Below are 20,279 nucleotides of genomic sequence, written 5' to 3' on the forward strand. Positions count from 1 at the left end.
CATCATTTAAGTCTGCTCTTTCTGGGATCTTTGGTCCAGTGGGCGGTCCTAACAGTGACTGGCAGTTACCTGGCAGTGGCTGTCAGTCACTGATAGGACCGCTCACTGGACTGATAATACCTGAAGGAACAGAGGCTTAAATGATTAACATACAGGTTACACTGAATGTTTTGTCAAAATTCATAATTCTCAAAATTATATAACAATCTACTCCGTTCCCTTGCTCTATAACATTGTGCCTGCAGATTGGGCAGCATTTTCATTTTCATTTTTCATGATGACAGGTTCCCTTTAAAAAAAGCTGATTGTGTGGGTGTGAAGTTGTTTTCTTAACACCTGCAGAAGTAACGTTAACACTTACTAACTATGAAAAGGTTAGTTGGTGAAAACTTTTTTTTGTTTGAAACAACACATTTCAGAGCAAAGTCTGGCTTCTTTGTCAGGAACACTAGAAGTCAGATGCCAAGAAGTCCAGGGATTGATCAGCAGTACCCTACCCAAATAACTTGTGTTACATTCGGTGACATTTAAAAATGCAGTCAATTAAGTCCCATGTAACACATATGTCATAAAACTAGAACTAGTCTACAGTTATATGGAAGAGATGAGCAAACCGATTTTATGCAAATCGAATGCTCGGAAATTCACAGGTCCCGGTCAATTTGAACAATATTAGAGTCAATTTTCACAAATGGCCCTAGAAATGTCAAACTCCATTTTACACATAGCAAAATGTTGCATGAGCCAATGAAAGATTTCATGACCTCATGTGCAGCCATATTGGCTTCTCCAATATGTCGTGCAGCTATCACATCAGAAGGTATTGCACTGCCAATCATAATGGACTATTATAGCCTGTTTAAAAGCAGAGGCAGGAATGCAGCAGCCATTTTGTTATAAATCTGTATAGAGAGAAGGTGTCACAGCTCTCAGTGTAGCAAAAGATATAGATAAAGCCTGAAAACGGTGATATGAATCGATATGTCACAGATTTGTTTATTAATTTTTTTAAGTCAACAAGGCTGACAAATTTTAATTTCGCTCACCTTTTATGTATAGCGTAAAGTAATATTTGGAATTGCTCAGTGTAGGTCCAAGCACAGCAAAATCACTGTCATGTGATCCTAGCTGTGCCAGTATAAGGGCCATAGATCGTCCACTCTACCGGAAGGGCAAGGGTGCTCTACTTCTGCTACAATGTGATACCCACTTTCCTATATCGTGGCGACAACTTTGCTGCATCATGTAATTGACTCTGCTACATCATTGGACCAAATCTGCAACTTTTTTATACCGGTTTGCTTCACCGACCCAGCTTTACTTTACTACATCTCCTCTATAGCCCACTTCTCCATCCTGCTGCTCCAGTGACACCTGTCCTTGCAGCTCTTCAGCTGTCCTTTCAGACCCATGGGCTTTGAGGATTTACCTCAACAGGGGAGATGAAGCAGAAACTTAGATAAAAAATGGACATTCATTGGTGTCATATGATAAAAAAGGACAGATCTAGTTGTGACAAAACATTTCAGTGACCCTAGTTATGACATCTCCAATGTTAAAAGGATATTTCTTTTCAAATGGCGCAGTCCCTTCTAACAATTTCAAATCTGTGTGCTGATGGTCAGATATTCCTGTGGTCTTCTCAAATCCTGGATTTTTTAAAGAGATTTGTACATGTAAAAGTAGGAAAGTTACGGTACTTACATGAAGCACTCTGCAGATGTTAATACCCAGTCTGATTTAATTAATGCTCCTCCACAAAAGGTTTTTCCACTTCTCACTAAAGCCATGTATGGACTTGAACGAGCTTCCTTACCTCCTACAATATCTGCAGAATTACCTGCAAATGACAATAATATGGAAATAATAATTAAATAAATTAATAATTAATAAGATAAAACCAAAGACATGTTACTCTTTATCTTTGCAACATACGATCCAGCTGAACTCACTGTTGGCTTTCTCTTATGATGTGTAATGGTTAACGTTGGTGCTAATCCATCCGTCACGTCAGTAATCTGTAGTTGATGGACATGAACCATGAGAACTGCCTTTTACCTGGCGTCATCTGCAAAGTGATTTTCGATTAGCCGTCATGGCGCGATGTTACTTGTGTGTCAGAAGGATGTTGTACCCGGCGGGATAATTAACAAAGTTGCTGGCGATGCCATCGAGCAAGAAGCGGCTCTCAGGGCTCTCAGCAGCCACAGACTACAGAAGTGGTCTATGGACTAAGTATATCAGTATAGGCAATCAGTATATCAAAGTGGTCCTCGATTTGAAGCCATGTATGTTTAGTCCTTGATTATAGCACAGGGAAAAAGGGGGCTTATCTGTCAATGATTTCCATATTCAGGGTATATTCATAAGTCATAGAGCCAGCCATTGTATTGTATATAGCCCCATTATTTCTACACGTTGTGAAGGTCCATACACACAAACATATTTTCTATCCATGGGCACAATGGACCACGCAGGAACAGCACATAAACCATTTTTAGAGTATGCGAAAGGGCAATTTTCCCCATGAATCTCACGTTCTCGTGAAAAATAATTGCAGCATGTTCTAGTTTGGTCCAACTTACAAATCATAATAGGGCATGTAAATAGCAGGTAGCTACATCATCCCAATTATCGATGAGCCTGCAGAGCTGCAAATGGAGTCAGTAACGTCCGCTTATCTGAATTTAAAGGAAATCTGTCAGCAGGGTTTCACACCCCAAACTATTTATATGCGCATGTATGTCCAGCAATACCTTTACAAGGCCAGTCCATTCTCTATTACTAAGAAATCTGTGTTTGAATTGATATACAAATGAGGCTGAAAGACTATGGTGGATCTGAAGCTTTTGTCACTCCAGTTCTATTCTCAGCCCAGCGACGCCTCCTCCTGATTGACTGATGGTATCTTTGACTGAAATCACAAAGCATAGAGGCTGTCAGTCCAGCAGAAGGAGGTGGTAATGGACTGGTAATAGAACTGGAGTGACCGAGGCTTCAGATCTACTACAGTCAATTGGATATCGATTTCAACCCTAATTTTTCAGGAGTAAAGGAAACAAACTGCCACTAATGTCTTCTTGCATTGGGACAGCTGGCACCCTCCAGCCCTGAAGGCAGGCATTCCAATTGGACAGTATTTGAGAGTCAGAAGAGAACTGTTATGACAATGATAGCGTTGGTAAAGAGTGTACAAATCTATTCCAAAGATTTTCCACCAAGAGGATCCTACACAGATCATTCCGTAGAGCCAAATCTATGAATAGTGATGTCCTGTTGTACTCTGTTTAAAAGGAAAGTGAAGATCAACTGGTGAGATTTGTTGGCACATTTGATGAACAGGCAGGGGGAGCAGTAAACATATTATGCAAATACTGGCCAATCTTGAGAGCTGACCCGGTACTTTTCCATTGGTGACCTACCGGAGAGGCAGCAATTTACTAGAACAATTGACACGCAGTCATTTTATATCCAAAAAGCTTCAAGAACAAGTTGGTTCCTCCCCCTGCAGGTCTTGAACCTTTTTGCAAATATTTTCTGGATATGTGTTATGACCCCAATGGCGAGGGTCTCAGAGGAACGTGGAAGTCTGCAGAATACAAAAATCCAGCTCATAGGGCAGTGGTAACTGGGTTGACCATATATCTACTCCTAACGCCAACACTAGAAGTAGCCGGGGATCATTCCTACGTTGATTCTAGATGACACGCGCCAGCCGGAGAATCTAGCTACCCCTAGTAGAGGAAAACAAAGACCTTTCTTGCCTCCAGAGAAGGGGACCCCAAAGCTGGATAGAAGCCCCCCACAAATAATGACGGTGAGGTAAGAGGAAATGACAAACACAGAAATGAACCAGGTTTAGCACAGAGAGGCCCGCTTACTGATAGCAGAATAAAGAAAGGTAACTTATATGGTCAACAAAAACCCTATCAAAATCCACACTGGAAATTCAAGAACCCCCGAACCGTCTAACGGTCCGGGGGGAGAACACCAGCCCCCTAGAGCTTCCAGCAAAGGTCAGGATATAGATTTGGAACAAGCTGGACAAAAATACAAAACCAAAACAAATAGCAAAAAGCAAAAGGCAGACTTAGCTGATATAACTGGAACCAGGATAGTAGACAAGAGCACAGCAGACTAGCTCTGATAACTACGTTGCCAGGCATTGAACTGAAGGTCCAGGGAGCTTATATAGCAACACCCCTAACTAACGACCCAGGTGCGGATAAAAGGAATGACAGAAAAACCAGAGTCAAAAAACTAGTAACCACTAGAGGGAGCAAAAAGCAAATTCACAACAGTACCCCCCCCTTAGTGAGGGGTCACCGAACCCTCACCACGACCACCAGGGCGATCAGGATGAGCGGCATGAAAGGCACGAACTAAATCGGCCGCATGAACATCAGAGGCGACCACCCAGGAATTATCCTCCTGACCATAGCCCTTCCACTTGACCAGGTACTGAAGCCTCCGCCTGGAGAGGCGAGAATCCAAGATCTTCTCCACCACGTACTCCAACTCGCCCTCAACCAACACCGGAGCAGGAGGCTCAGCAGAAGGAACTACAGGCACAATGTACCGCCGCAACAAGGACCTATGAAATACATTGTAAATAGCAAACGACACAGGAAGATCCAGACGAAAAGATACAGGATTAAGGATTTCCAATATCTTGTAAGGCCCAATAAAACGAGGTTTAAATTTGGGAGAGGAGACCTTCATAGGAACAAAGCGGGAAGAAAGCCATACCAAATCCCCAACGCGTAGTCGGGGACCCACACCGCGGCGGCGGTTGGCAAAGCGCTGAGCCTTCTCCTGTGACAACTTCAAGTTGTCCACCACATGATTCCAGATCTGCTGCAACCTATCCACCACAGAATCCACCCCAGGACAGTCAGAAGGCTCCACATGACCCGAAGAAAAGCGAGGATGGAAACCGGAGTTGCAGAAAAAAGGCGAAACCAAGGTGGCGGAACTAGCCCGATTATTAAGGGCAAACTCAGCCAACGGCAAGAATGTCACCCAATCGTCCTGATCAGCAGAGACAAAACACCTCAAATAAGCCTCCAAAGTCTGATTGGTTCGCTCCGTCTGTCCATTAGTCTGAGGATGGAAAGCAGACGAAAACGACAAATCAATGCCCATCCTACTACAAAAGGATCGCCAGAACCTGGAAACGAACTGGGATCCTCTGTCTGACACAATATTCTCAGGGATGCCGTGCAAACGAACCACGTTCTGGAAAAACACAGGAACCAGATCGGAAGAGGAAGGCAGCTTAGGCAAAGGAACCAAATGGACCATCTTGGAGAAGCGATCACATATCACCCAGATAACGGACATGCCCTGAGATAGCGGAAGATCAGAAATGAAATCCATGGAGATATGTGTCCAAGGTCTCTTCGGGACAGGCAAGGGCAAGAGCAAACCGCTGGCACGAGAACAGCAAGGCTTAGCTCGAGCACAAGTCCCACAGGACTGCACAAATGACCGCACATCCCTTGACAAGGAAGGCCACCAAAAGGACCTGGCCACCAGATCTCTGGTGCCAAAAATTCCCGGGTGACCTGCCAACACCGAGGAATGAACCTCGGAAATGACTCTGCTGGTCCACTTATCCGGGACAAACAGTCTGTCAGGTGGACAAGACTCAGGCCTATCAGCCTGAAATCTCTGCAACACACGTCGCAGATCCGGAGAAATAGCTGACAAGATAACTCCATCTTTAAGAATACCAACAGGATCCGCGACTCCAGGAGCATCAGGCACAAAGCTCCTAGAAAGAGCATCGGCCTTCACATTCTTTGAACCTGGTAAATACGAGACAACAAAATCAAAGCGGGAGAAAAACAATGACAAGCGGGCCTGTCTCGGATTAAGGCGTTTAGCAGACTCGAGATACATCAGATTTTTGTGATCAGTCAAGACCACCACACGATGCTTAGCACCCTCGAGCCAATGACGCCACTCCTCAAATGCCCATTTCATGGCCAACAACTCCCGATTGCCCACATCATAATTTCGCTCGGCAGGCGAAAACTTCCTAGAGAAAAAGGCACAAGGTTTCATAACAGAGCAACCAGGGCCTCTCTGCGACAAAACGGCCCCTGCCCCAATCTCCGAAGCATCCACCTCAACCTGAAAGGGAAGTGAGACGTCAGGCTGGCACAAAACAGGCGCCGAAGTAAACCGGCGTTTCAACTCCTGGAAAGCCTCCACGGCAGCAGGAGCCCAGTTAGCTACATCGGAGCCCTTCTTGGTCATATCCGTCAAAGGTTTCACAATGCTAGAAAAATTAGCGATAAAACGACGGTAGAAGTTAGCGAAGCCCAAGAACTTCTGAAGACTCTTAACTGACGAGGGCTGAGTCCAATCAAGAATAGCTCGGACCTTGACTGGGTCCATCTCCACAGCAGAAGGGGAAAAAATGAACCCCAAAAAGGGAATCTTCTGTACACCAAAGAGACACTTTGAGCCCTTGACAAACAAAGAATTTTCACGCAAAATTTTAAAGACCAACCTGACCTGCTCCACATGCGAATCCCAATTATCAGAAAAAACCAAAATATCATCCAGATAAACAATCAAAAATTTATCCAGATACTTCCGGAAAATGTCATGCATAAAGGACTGAAAAACTGAAGGCGCATTGGAGAGCCCAAAAGGCATCACCAAGTACTCAAAATGACCTTCGGGCGTATTGAATGCGGTTTTCCATTCATCACCTTGCTTAATGCGCACAAGGTTGTACGCACCACGAAGGTCTATCTTGGTGAACCACTTGGCAGCCTTAATCCGGGCAAACAAGTCAGACAACAGCGGTAAAGGATACTGAAATTTGACAGTGATCTTATTTAAAAGCCGATAATCAATACACGGTCTCAAAGATCCGTCCTTTTTTGCCACAAAAAAGAATCCCGCACCAAGAGGGGAAGAAGACGGACGAATATGTCCTTTCTCCAGAGACTCCTTGATATATGAACGCATAGCGGTATGTTCAGGTACCGACAGATTAAACAGTCTTCCCTTAGGAAATTTACTGCCTGGGATCAAATCTATAGCACAGTCACAGTCCCTATGAGGAGGCAGTGCACTGGACTCAGACTCACTGAAGACATCCTGATAATCAGACAAATACTCCGGAACTTCCGAAGGCGTAGAAGAAGCAATAGACACAGGCAGGGAATCCCCATGAATACCACGACAGCCCCAACTTGAGACTGACATAGCCTTCCAGTCCAGGACTGGATTATGGGTCTGTAACCATGGCAGCCCTAAAACAACCAAATCATGCATTTTATGTAAAACCAGGAAACGTATCACCTCGCGGTGTTCAGGAGTCATGCACATGGTAACCTGTGTCCAATACTGCGGTTTATTTGCTGCCAATGGCGTAGCATCAATACCCCTAAGAGGAATAGGATTTTCTAATGGTTCAAGAGTAAAACCACAGCGCTTAGCAAATGAGAGATCCATGAGACTCAGGGCAGCACCTGAATCTACAAACGCCATGACAGGATAAGATGACAGTGAGCAAATCAAAGTTACAGACAGAATAAATTTAGGTTGCAAATTACCAACGGTGACAGGACTAACAACCTTAGCTATACGTTTAGAGCATGCTGAGATAACATGTGTAGAATCACCACAGTAGTAGCACAAGCCATTCCGGCGTCTATGAATTTTCCGCTCATTTCTAGTCAGGATTCTATCACATTGCATTAAATCAGGTGTCTGTTCAGACAACACCATGAGGGAATTTGCGGTTTTGCGCTCCCGCAACCGCCGGTCAATTTGAATAGCCAGTGCCATAGTATCATTCAGACCCGTGGGAATGGGAAAACCCACCATAACATTCTTAATGGCTTCAGAAAGGCCATTTCTAAAATTAGCGGCCAGTGCACACTCGTTCCAATGTGTCAGCACGGACCATTTCCGAAATTTTTGGCAATACACTTCAGCCTCGTCCTGCCCCTGAGACATAGCCAGCAAGGCCTTTTCTGCCTGAATCTCAAGATTGGGTTCCTCATAAAGTAAACCGAGCGCCAGAAAAAACGCATCAAGATCAGCCAATGCCGGATCTCCTGGCGCCAGCGAAAAAGCCCAATCCTGAGGGTCGCCCCGTAAGAACGAAATAACAATTTTTACTTGCTGAGCAGAATCTCCAGATGAACAGGGTCTCAGGGACAAAAACAATTTACAATTATTCACGAAATTCCTAAACTTAAACCTGTCTCCGGAAAACAGTTCAGGAATCGGTATTTTAGGTTCTGACCTAGGATTTCTGATAACATAGTCTTGTATGCCCTGCACACGAGTAGCCAGCTGGTCCACACTTGTAATCAAGGTCTGGACATTCATGTCTGCAGCAAGCATAGCCACTCTGAGGTAAAGGGGAAGAAGAAAAAAAAAAACTCAGAATCTTCTTTCTTATAATCCCTCTTCTGCAATGCATTAAACATTTAATACGGGCCTGGCAAACTGTTATGACCCCAATGGCGAGGGTCTCAGAGGAACGTGGAAGTCTGCAGAATACAAAAATCCAGCTCATAGGGCAGTGGTAACTGGGTTGACCATATATCTACTCCTAACGCCAACACTAGAAGTAGCCGGGGATCATTCCTACGTTGATTCTAGATGACACGCGCCAGCCGGAGAATCTAGCTACCCCTAGTAGAGGAAAACAAAGACCTTTCTTGCCTCCAGAGAAGGGGACCCCAAAGCTGGATAGAAGCCCCCCACAAATAATGACGGTGAGGTAAGAGGAAATGACAAACACAGAAATGAACCAGGTTTAGCACAGAGAGGCCCGCTTACTGATAGCAGAATAAAGAAAGGTAACTTATATGGTCAACAAAAACCCTATCAAAATCCACACTGGAAATTCAAGAACCCCCGAACCGTCTAACGGTCCGGGGGGAGAACACCAGCCCCCTAGAGCTTCCAGCAAAGGTCAGGATATAGATTTGGAACAAGCTGGACAAAAATACAAAACCAAAACAAATAGCAAAAAGCAAAAGGCAGACTTAGCTGATATAACTGGAACCAGGATAGTAGACAAGAGCACAGCAGACTAGCTCTGATAACTACGTTGCCAGGCATTGAACTGAAGGTCCAGGGAGCTTATATAGCAACACCCCTAACTAACGACCCAGGTGCGGATAAAAGGAATGACAGAAAAACCAGAGTCAAAAAACTAGTAACCACTAGAGGGAGCAAAAAGCAAATTCACAACAGATATGATAGACTATGTGAACCCCTTTGATGATCGAAAGTTCGTTATAAAGGGTCAAATAAATTGTAAAATGAAGGGGGTGATATATGGAGCCATGTGTCCACACCCTAAATTATATATAGGGAAGACTATTCAAGAATTGAGGTGAAGAATTTCAACATATCTGAGTACAATAAATATGGGAGTGAATACACCACTTTCGTTGCACATGAAAACTTATCATACCACAAATCCCTTAATCTCCTGTTTTGTGGTATGTGACATTTGAGTTTGGGTCCAAGGAGAGGAGATTTGAAAAAGCTTCTTCCGCAAGAAGAATCGAAGTGGATCTTCAGACTCAACTGGTGTGAATGAGGGCTTTACATGTACAGCATTTTTATGAGAAGAACAAAATGTGTATACAAGGGGAAAAATATTTAGAATTGAGAGTCCTCAGTGGTTGATACCTTTTAATGGCTAACTGAAAAGATGGTAACAAATTGCAAGCTTTCGAGACTACTCCGGTCTCTTCATCAGGCATAGACTAATACAAATTCTGAAGAATCACATATTTATGCACAACATATGTGATTCTTCAGAATTTCTTTTAGTCTTTGCCTGATGAAGAGACCTGTGTAGCCTCGAAAGCTTGCAATTTGTTACCATCTTTTCAGTTAGCCATTAAAAGGTATCAACCACTGAGGACTCTCAATTCTAAATATTTTTCTATCTACTGGCTAACACGGTACCAAGATATATATCTTTCCAGGGCAGCCATCAGGGCATTACTGCCCTGACTAGCGTATGGGGCCCGGTGGGCAAAGGGGGCCCGCATCGGGCCCCGTCTCATCTGCTCACCGGGCCCCTACCGGCAAGCTAAACCGGGCCCTTAGCGGAGCTGCGGCAACACTATTTACGTGCGGGTGCAGGCCCTTGCCCGCACATCAATAGTTAACAGCCGCCAGCCAATCGGAGGTTGGCAGCTCACGTCAGCCACAACGCGCACGTAGCCGACGTCTGACGTCAGTGTCAGTTGCCAGCAAGTGCGCACTTCAGCTGAGTGGAGGGGGCTTCGCCTTCGCTGCAGGAGCGCGGTCAGGTGAGAGCTTTTTTTTTTATTATTGAGAGCGGCAATCCGGGGGGGCCCGGGGCAGAATCCTGGACACACTGGGGGTAGAATGCTGGAGCACTGGGGGCAGAATTCTGGACACACTGGAGCAGAATGCTGGAGCACTGGGGGCAGAATGCTGGACACACTGGGGGTAGAATGCTGGAGCACTGGGGGCAGAATGCTGGACACACTGGGGGTAGAATTCTGGAGCACTGGGGGCAGAAAGCTGGAGATCACAGCCCCCTGATGAAGCCCACGTGAAACGAGCGTAGGGTTACACTTGCGGCGGACATTGCAGCTATGGGTAAGAAAAACTGATTGCACATAATACTCTGAGTGGGTGCCATGGGATGATGTAACTAATATTACATGCTATTATATGTCACTTTGACTATACCAGCACACTCATGGTTATCCCTATTACGGGTATGAGTATACAGATTGTATTTGAAGCACTCGCACTTTATTAGAATGGATTTTATCTTGCCTCGCTGCTTTTGTCTGTCTGCACGTGGTTTGCTGCACCTGAGTCCTCAATTTCAAAAGAGCTTGTGTCCTGACATGATTATGTTGTAATGTTTCGGTGCCTTATATGTACAGTATATTTTCAATAAAAAACTATTATGATCTTACTCTTTGGTGGATTTTGGCACTCCAATTTCTTTTTGTTTAAAACATTGCTGGGAGTGGTTCCATGGCTAATGCATGTGGTGGCTGGGTTATTTAGGCCTGAGGTCACCTGCATTTATGCTAATACTGTCCTAAAGGTTTTGTTTGCTAAACACTGGGGGTAGAATGCTGGAGCACTGGGGGCAGAATGCTGGAGCACTGGGGGCAGAATGCTGGACACACTGGGGGTAGAATGCTGGAGCACTGGGGGCAGAATGCTGGACACACTGGGGCAGAATGCTGGAGCACTGGGGGCAGAATGCTGGACACACTAGGGCAGAATGCTGGAGACACGAGGGGCAGAATGCTGGAGCACTGGGGCAAAATGCTGGACACACTGGTGGCAGAATGCTGGAGACACTGGGGCAGAATGCTGGAGCACACGGGGCAGAATGCTGGAGACACTGGGGCAGAATGCTGGAGCACTGGGGGCAGAATGCTGGAGCACTGGGGGCAGAATGCTGAAGACACTGGGGCAGAATGCTGGAGACACTGGGGCAGAATGCTGGAGCACTGGGGGCAGAAAGCTGGAGACACTGGGGCAGAATGCTGGAGACACTGGGGCAGAATGCTGGAGCACTGGGGGCAGAAAGCTGGAGACACTGGGGCAGAATGCTGGAGACACTGGGGCAGAATGCTGGAGACACTGGGGTAGAATGCTGGAGCACTGGGGGCAGAATGCTGGAGACACTGGGGCAGAATGCTGGAGACACTGGGGCAGAATGCTGGAGATACTGGGGGCAGAATGCTGGAGACACTGGGGGCAGAATGCTGGAGACACTGGGGGCAGAATGCTGGAGCACTGGGGGCAGAATGCTGGAGCACTGGGGGCAGAATGCTGGAGACACTGGGGGCCGAATGCTGGAGACGCTGGGGCAGAATGCTGGAGACACTTGGGGCAGAATGCTGGAGCACTGGGGGCAGAATGCTGGAGCACTGGGGGGGGCAGAATGCTGGAGCACTGGGGGCTGAATGCTGGAGACACTGAGGGCAGAATGCTGGAGACACTAGGGCAGAATGCTGGAGACACTGGGGGCAGAATGCTGGAGACACTGGGGCAGAATGCTGGAGACACTTGGGGCAGAATGCCGGAGACACTGGAGCAGAATGCTGGAGACACTGGGGGCAGAATGCTGGAGACACTGGGGGTAGAATGCTGTACACACTGGGGCAGAATGCTGGACACACTGGGGCAGAATGCTGGAGACACTGGGTAGAATGCTGGACACACTGGGGGCAGGACTGGAGACACTGGGGGCAGAATGCTGGAAACACTGGGGGTAGAATACTAGACACACTGGGGGCAGAATGCTGGACACACTGAGGCAGAATGCTGGAGCACTGGGAGGCAGGACTGGAGACACTGGAGGCAGAGTTGTTGTGAATTCTGCTCTTGGGTTCCCTCCGGTAGTTGTTGGTGGTAATGCAGTTGTCTCTGGATTGCAATCCTGGGCAGGTGTTCCTGCTGATTGCAGTTCTGACTGGGCTATTTAAGGTTGCTGGATTCATTAGTCCTTGCCAGTTGCCCATTGTTCTTGGAGGTTATGGATCTCAGTCTGGTTCCTCCTGCCCTGCTGCCAAATCACCAAAGATAAGTGTCTGGGTTTTGATTCTTCAGCACACATGCTGTGTGCTTCATAATCAGTGCTATTCATTGTTTTTTCTTGTCCAGCTCAGACTGTGTTAGGATTTGTTCAATCAAGTTAGATTCTCAGGAGATGCAGATATACGTTCCATGTCTTTAGTTAGATGGTGGAATGTTTGTATTATCTGCTGTGGATATTTTCAGGATTTTAATACTGACCGCTTAGCATTCTGTCCTATCCTTTCCTATTTAGCTAGAGTGGCCTCTTTTGCTAAACCCTGTTTTCTGCCTGCGTATGTCTTTCCTCTAATACTCACAGTCAATATTTGTGGGGGGCTGCCTATCCTTTGGGGTTCTTGTTATGATCCTTAGTGGTTGAGGATCACGAATTACTCCAGCTAAGTAACAAACATAGGACAAGCTCTAGGGAGGTGGCAAACTGGACTGACCGCAAATCTGAACCTATCCAAACACACTAGAAGTAGCCGGTGAACGTGCCTAAAAAATCCTAGATGTCTCGAGCCAGCCTGAGGAACTAACTACCCCTAGAGAGAAAGAAAGACCTCTCTTGCCTCCAGAGAAATAATCCCCAAAGATATAGAAGCCCCCAACAAATAATAACGGTGAGGTAAGAGGAAGGCACATACACAGGGGTGAAAACAGATTCAGCAAATGAGGCCCACTAATACTAGACAGCAGAAAATAGTCTGTGCGGTCAGTAAAAAACCCTAACAAAATATCCACACTGAGATTTCAAGAACCCCCGCACCAACTAACGGTGTGGGGGGAGAAACTCAGTCCCCTAGAGCAACCAGCCAGCGAGGAGATCACATCTTAGCAAGCTGGACAAGAAACATGATGAATGCTGATAATCAAAAAATGAACGGACAAAAAACTTAGCTTGTCTTGGAGAGTATGGGAGCAAGGTAATCACAAGGAATCTGAAGAGCACTGAATACATTGATAGCAGGCAAGGAACTGAGTATCCAGGTGAGTCAAATAGGAAACGAACCAAGGATAACGAACCAGCTGATGCAGCCAACCTGCAGAAGACAACACTACACAGTACCGCTTGTGACCACTAGAGGGAGCCTAAAAATAGAGTTCACAACAGGTTCTGCTCTGAGGCAAGATAGATTTCCCATTTCCATCTATAGGGATATTTAGTCCTCCGGCTGTGTCGAGGTGTCTAGGATGTGATAGGTACACCCCACGGCTACTTCTAGTTGCGGTGTCAGTTTAGGGTTTGCAGTCAGTACAGGTACCACCTCTCCTGAGAAAGTCTCATGCGGCTCCAAGGTCACCGGATCATAACAGTACAACTGGCCAACAATGAGTTAAATGCATCTCAGAAGAAGGGAAGAAAGGTGTTGAGCCATTTTTTTCTGTATCCTGCTTTGTCTTTTCTTCCCTCTTTTTCTCTGGGTGGCTGAGGAGTCTGGTGCTAGCATGGATGTTCAGGGATTGGCTTCTCGTGTGGACCAGCTTGCTGCTAGGGTACAGGGTATTTCTGATTATATTGTCCAGACTCCGGTTTTAGAGCCTAAGATTCCTATTCCTGATTTGTTTTTTGGTGACAGGTCCAAATTTTTGAGTTTTAAAAACAACTGTAAACTGTTTTTTGCTCCGAGACCTCGATCCTCTCGTGATTCCATTCAGCAGGTTAAAATTGTCATCTCCCTGCTGCGTGGTGATCCTCAAGATTGGGCATTTTCCCTGGAATCTGGGAATCCGGCCTTGCTTAATGTAGACACCTTTTTGATTATTATATGATGAACCAGACTCTGTGGATCAAGCGGAGAAGACCTTGTTGGCCCTGTCTCAGGGTCAAGAAGCGGCAGAATTGTATTGTCAGAAATTTAGAAAATGGTCTGTGTTGACTAAATGGAATGATGATGCTTTGGCAGCAATTTTCAGAAAGGGTCTTTCTGAATCCGTTAAAGATGTTATGGTGGGGTTTCCCATGCCTTTCGTTCTGAATGATTCTATGTCTCTGGCCATTCAGATTGATCGGCGTTTGCGGGAGTGCATAACTGTGCACGCTGTGGCGTTGTCCTCAGAGCGGATGCCTGAGTCAATGCAGTGTGATAGGATTCTGTCTAGAACGGAACAACAAGGATTCAGACGTCAGAATAGGTTGTGTTTTTATTGTGGCGATGCTTCTCATGTCATTTCAGTCTGCCCTAAGCGTACAAAGAGGATCGCTAGTTCATTTACCATCAGTACTGTACAACCTAAATTTCTGTTATCTGTGTCCTAGATTTGCTCATTGTCATCATTCTCTATCATGGCGTTTGTGGATTCAGGCGCCGCCTTGAACTTAATGGACTTTGAGTTTGCCAGGCGTTGTGGTTTTCCCTTGCAGTCTTTGCAGAACCCTATTCCTTTAAGGGGCATTGATGCTACACCTTTGGCTAAAAATAAGCCTCAGTTTTGGACACAGGTGACCATGTGCATGGCGCCAGCCCATCAGAAAGAGTGTCGATTTCTGGTGTTGCATAATTTGCATGATGCTATCGTGCTGGGTTTTCTGTGGTTGCAGGTACATAATCCTGTGTTGGATTGGAAGTCTATGTCTGTGACTAGTTGGGGTTGTCAGGGGGTTCATAATGACGTTCCTTTAATGTCAATCTCTTCTTCTTCCTCTTCTGAAATTCCAGAGTTTTTGTCTGATTTTCAGGATGTATTCGATGAGCCCAAGTCCAGTTCCCTTCCACCGCACAGGGACTGTGATTGTGCTATTGACTTGATTCCAGGCTGTAAGTTTCCTAAGGGCCGACTTTTCAACCTGTCTGTGCCTGAACATACCGCTATGCGGAGCTATGTTAAGGAGTCTTTGGAGAAGGGGCATATTCGGCCATCTTCTTCACCGTTGGGAGCGGGATTTTTTTTGTTGCTAAGAAGGATGGCTCCTTGAGACCCTGTATTGATTATCGCCTCTTGAATAAGATCACGGTCAAGTTTCAATACCCTTTGCCTCTGCTTTCCAATTTGTTTGCTAGGATTAGGGGGGCTAGTTGGTTTACTAAGTTTGACCTTCGGGGGGTATATAATCTTGTTCGTATTAAACAGGGTGATGAATGGAAAACTGCGTTTAATACGCCCGAAGGCCATTTTGAATATCTTGTGATGCCATTCGGGCTCTCTAATGCTCCATCTGTTTTTCAGTCCTTCATGCATGATATCTTCCGGACTTATCTTGATAAATTCTTGATTATATATTTGGATGACATTTTGATTTTTTCTGATGATTGGGAGTCTCATGTGAAGCAGGTCAGGATGGTATTTCAGATCCTTCGTGATAATGCTTTGTTTGTGAAGGGGTCTAAGTGTCTCTTTGGAGTGCAGAAGGTTTCTTTTTTGGGCTTCATTTTTTCTCCTTCATCTATAGAGATGGATCCGGTTAAGGTTCAGGCCATTCATGATTGGATTCAGCCCACATCCGTGAAGAGCCTTCAGAAATTTTTGGGCTTTGCTAATTTTTATCGCCGTTTCATTGCTAACTTCTCCAGCGTGGTTAAACCCTTGACCGATTTGACGAAAAAGGGTGTTGATGTGGCGAATTGGTCCTCTGCGGCTGTCTCTGCCTTTCAGGAGCTTAAACGCCGATTTACTTCTGCCCCGGTGTTGCATCAACCGGATGTTTCTCTTCCGTTTCAGGTTGAGGTTGACGCTTCTGAGATTGGCGTAGGGGCCGTTTTGTCCCAGAGGGATCCTGTTGGTTCCTTAATGAAACCATGTGCTTTCTTTTCCCGTAAGTTTTCACCTGCTGAACGCAATTATGATGTCGGCAATCGGGAATTGTTGGCTATGAAGTGGGCGTTTGAGGAGTGGCGACATTGGCTTGAGGGAGCTAAGCACCGTATTGTGATCTTGACCGATCATAAGAATCTGATTTACCTCGAGTCTGCCAGACGGCTGAATTCTAGACAGGCTCGATGGTCCTTGTTTTTTTTCCCGTTTTGATTTCGTGGTCTCGTATCTTCCGGGTTCTAAGAATATTAAGGCTGATGCCCTCTCTAGGAGTTTTTTGCCTGATTCTCCTGAGGTCCTTGAACCGGTTGGCATTCTGAAAGAAGGGGTGGTTCTTTCTGCCATCTCCCCTGATTTGTGACGGGTTCTTCAGGAATTTCAGGCTGACAAACCTGACCGCTGTCCAGTGGGGAAACTGTTTGTTCCTGACAGATGGACTAGTAGAGTGATTTCTGAGGTTCATTGTTCTGTGTTGGCTGGCCATCCTGGTATTTTTGGTACCAGAGATTTGGTTGGTAGGTCTTTTTGGTGGCCTTCTTTGTCACGTGATGTGCGTTCTTTTGTGCAGTCCTGTGGGACGTGTGCGCGGGCCAAGCCTTGTTGTTCCCGTGCTAGTGGGTTGCTTTTGCCATTGCCGGTCCCTGAGAGGCCCTGGACGCATATTTCTATGGATTTTATTTCTGATCTTCCGGTTTCCCAGAGAATGTCGGTTATCTGGGTGGTTTGTGACCGGTTCTCTAAGATGGTTCATTTGGTGCCTTTGCCTAAATTGCCTTCCTCTTCAGATTTGGTTCCGTTGTTTTTTCAGCATGTAGTTCGTCTGCATGGTATTCCGGAGAATATTGTGTCCGACAGAGGTTCCCAGTTTGTTTCTAGGTTTTGGCGGGCCTTTTGTGCTAGGCTGGGCATTGATTTGTCTTTTTCTTCCGCATTTCATCCTCAGACAAATGGCCAAACCGAGCGAACTAATCAGACCTTGGAGACTTATTTGAGATGCTTTGTGTCTGCTGATCAGGATGATTGGGTGGCTTTCTTGCCATTGGCCGAGTTTGCCCTTAATAATCGGGCTAGTTCGGCTACTTTGGTTTCGCCCTTCTTTTGTAATTTTGGTTTTCTTCCTCATATTTCTTCAGGGCAGGTTGAGCCTTCTGACTGTCCTGGTGTGGATTCTGTGGTTGACAGGTTGCAGCAGATTTGGGCTCATGTGGTGGACATTTTGGTGTTGTCTCAGGAGGAGGCTCAACGTTTTGCTATCCGTCGCCGGTGTGTTGGTTCCCAGCTTCGGGTTGGGGATCTGGTCTGGTTGTCTTCCCGTCATGTTCCTATGAAGGTTTCTTCCCCTAAGTTTAAGCCTCGGTTTATTGGTCCTTATAGGATTTCTGAGATTATTAATCCGGTGTCTTTTCGATTGGCCCTTCCGGCCTCTTTTGCTATCCATAATGTCTTCCATAGATCTTTATTGCGGAAATATGTGGTGCCCGTTGTTCCCTCTGTTGATCCTCCGGCCCCTGTGTTGGTTGATGGGGAGTTGGAGTATGTGGTTGAGAAGATTTTGGATTCTCGCTTTTCGAGGCGGAGGCTTCAGTACCTTGTTAAATGGAAGGGTTATGGCCAGGAGGATAATTCTTGGGTTTTTGCCTCTGATGTCCATGCTGCTGATTTGGTTCGTGCCTGTCATCTGGCTCGTCCTGATCGGCCTGGGGGCTCTGGTGATGGTTCGGTGACCCCTCCTCAAGGAGGAGGGGTACTGTTGTGAATTCTGCTCTTGGGTTCCCTCCGGTGGTTGTTGGTGGTAATGCAGTTGTCTCTGGATTGCAATCCTGGGCAGGTGTTCCTGATGATTGCAGATCTGACTGGGCTATTTAAGGTTGCTGGATTCATTAGTCCTTGCCAGTTGCCCATTGTTCTTGGAGGTTATGGATCTCAGTCTGGTTCCTCCTGCCCTGCTGCCAAATCACCAAAGATAAGTGTCTGGGTTTTGTTTCTTCAGCACACATGCTGTGTGCTTCATAATCAGTGCTATTCATTGTTTTTTCTTGTCCAGCTCAGACTGTGTTAGGATTTGTTCAATCAAGTTAGATTCTCAGGAGATGCAGATATACGTTCCATGTCTTTAGTTAGATGGTGGAATTTTTGTATTATCTGCTGTGGATATTTTCAGGATTTTAATACTGACCGCTTAGCATTCTGTCCTATCCTTTCCTATTTAGCTAGAGTGGCCTCTTTTGCAGAACCCTGTTTTCTGCCTGCGTATGTCTTTCCTCTAATACTCACAGTCAATATTTGTGGGGGGCTGCCTATCCTTTGGGGTTCTGCTCTGAGGCAAGATAGATTTCCCATTTCCATCTATAGGGATATTTAGTCCTCTGTTATGATCCCAATGGCAAAGGATCTCAGAGATTACAGCAAAGTCTGCAAACATAAATACCAGCTCATAGGGACGTGGTAACTAGGCTGACCATATACCTGATCCTAGCACAAACACTAACAGCAGCCGGGGAACGTGCCTACGTTGATCCTAGACGTCTCGCGCCAGCCGGAGAACTAACTAACCCTATAAGGGAAAATAAGACCTCTCTTGCCTCCAGAGAAAAGACCCCAAAGTAATACAAGCCCCCAACAAATAATAACGGTGAGGTAAGAAGAAAAGACAAACGTAAGAATGAACTAGATTTTAGCAAAGAGAGGCCCACTGACTAATAGCAGAAAATAGTAAGATGACTTATATGGTCAGCAAAAAACCCTGCAAAATATCCACGCTGAATATCCAAGAACCCCCAAACCGACTAACGGTGAGGGGGGAGAATATCAGCCCCCTAGAGCTTCCAGCAATATCAGGAATCACATTTTGTACAAGCTGGACAAAAATATGAACAAAGCAAAATAACAAAAAATAAGAAAGCAGGACTTAGCTTATCTTGCAAAGAACCAGGACCTGAAGACAGGAGCAAACAGAAATGAACTGATTACAACGATGCCAGGCACTGGACTGAGAATCCAGGAAGTTTAAATAGCAACACCCCAGGCCTAACGAAGCAGGTGAGTACCAACCTGGTAAAAGACAATCCAAGTGCCAAATCACTAGTGACCACAAGAGGGAGCCAAGAAGTATAGTTCACAACAGTACCCCCCCTTTAAGGAGGGGTCACCGAACCCTCACCAAGACCACCAGGGCGACCAGGATGAGCAGCGTGGAAGGCACGAACCAAATCGGCCGCATGAACATCAGAGGCGGCCACCCAGGAATTATCCTCCTGACCATAGCCCTTCCATTTGACCAAATACTGAAGCCTCCGTCTAGAGAGACGAGAATCCAAGATCTTCTCTACCACGTACTCCAACTCGCCCTCAACCAACACCGGAGCAGGAGGCTCAACAGCAGGAACCACAGGCACAATGTACCGCCGCAACAAAGACCTATGGAACACGTTGTGAATGGCAAACGACACCGGAAGATCCAAACGAAAAGAAACCGGGTTAAGAACTTCCACAATTTTATAAGGACCAATAAAGCGAGGCTTAAACTTAGGAGAGGAAACCTTCAGAGGGACATACCGAGAAGACAACCAAACCAAATCCCCAACACGAAGTCGGGGGCCCACACCGCGGCGGCGGTTGGCAAAACGCTGAGCCTTCTCTTGTGACAACTTCAAGTTGTCCACCACATGATTCCAAATCCGCTGCAACCTATCCACCACGGAATCCACCCCAGGACAGTCAGAAGACTCAACATGACCCGAGGAGAAACGAGGATGAAAACCAGAGTTGCAGAAGAATGGCGAAACCAAAGTAGCGGAACTAGCCCGATTATTAAGGGCAAACTCCACCAATGGCAAGAAGGTCACCCAATCATCCTGGTCCGCAGAAACAAAACATCTCAAATAAGCCTCCAGTGTCTGATTAGTTCGCTCCGTTTGACCATTAGTCTGAGGATGGAAGGCAGATGA

General features: G+C 46.1%; 1 protein-coding gene across 1 annotated transcript in view; it reads right to left on the reverse strand.

Moving 5' to 3' along the window:
• The window catches only part of LOC143793723 (granzyme A-like), an 81,076-nt gene that overhangs the window by 33,373 nt on the left and 27,424 nt on the right, over positions 1–20,279 (reverse strand). Inside the window, exon 2 of the mRNA XM_077280741.1 lies at positions 1,705–1,840. Coding sequence (XP_077136856.1) covers positions 1,705–1,840 — 136 coding nt within the window. The remainder of the gene's footprint in view (positions 1–1,704; positions 1,841–20,279) is intronic.

This window comes from Ranitomeya variabilis, chromosome 1 (assembly GCF_051348905.1).
Source record: "Ranitomeya variabilis isolate aRanVar5 chromosome 1, aRanVar5.hap1, whole genome shotgun sequence".
Lineage (NCBI taxonomy): Eukaryota > Metazoa > Chordata > Amphibia > Anura > Dendrobatidae > Ranitomeya > Ranitomeya variabilis.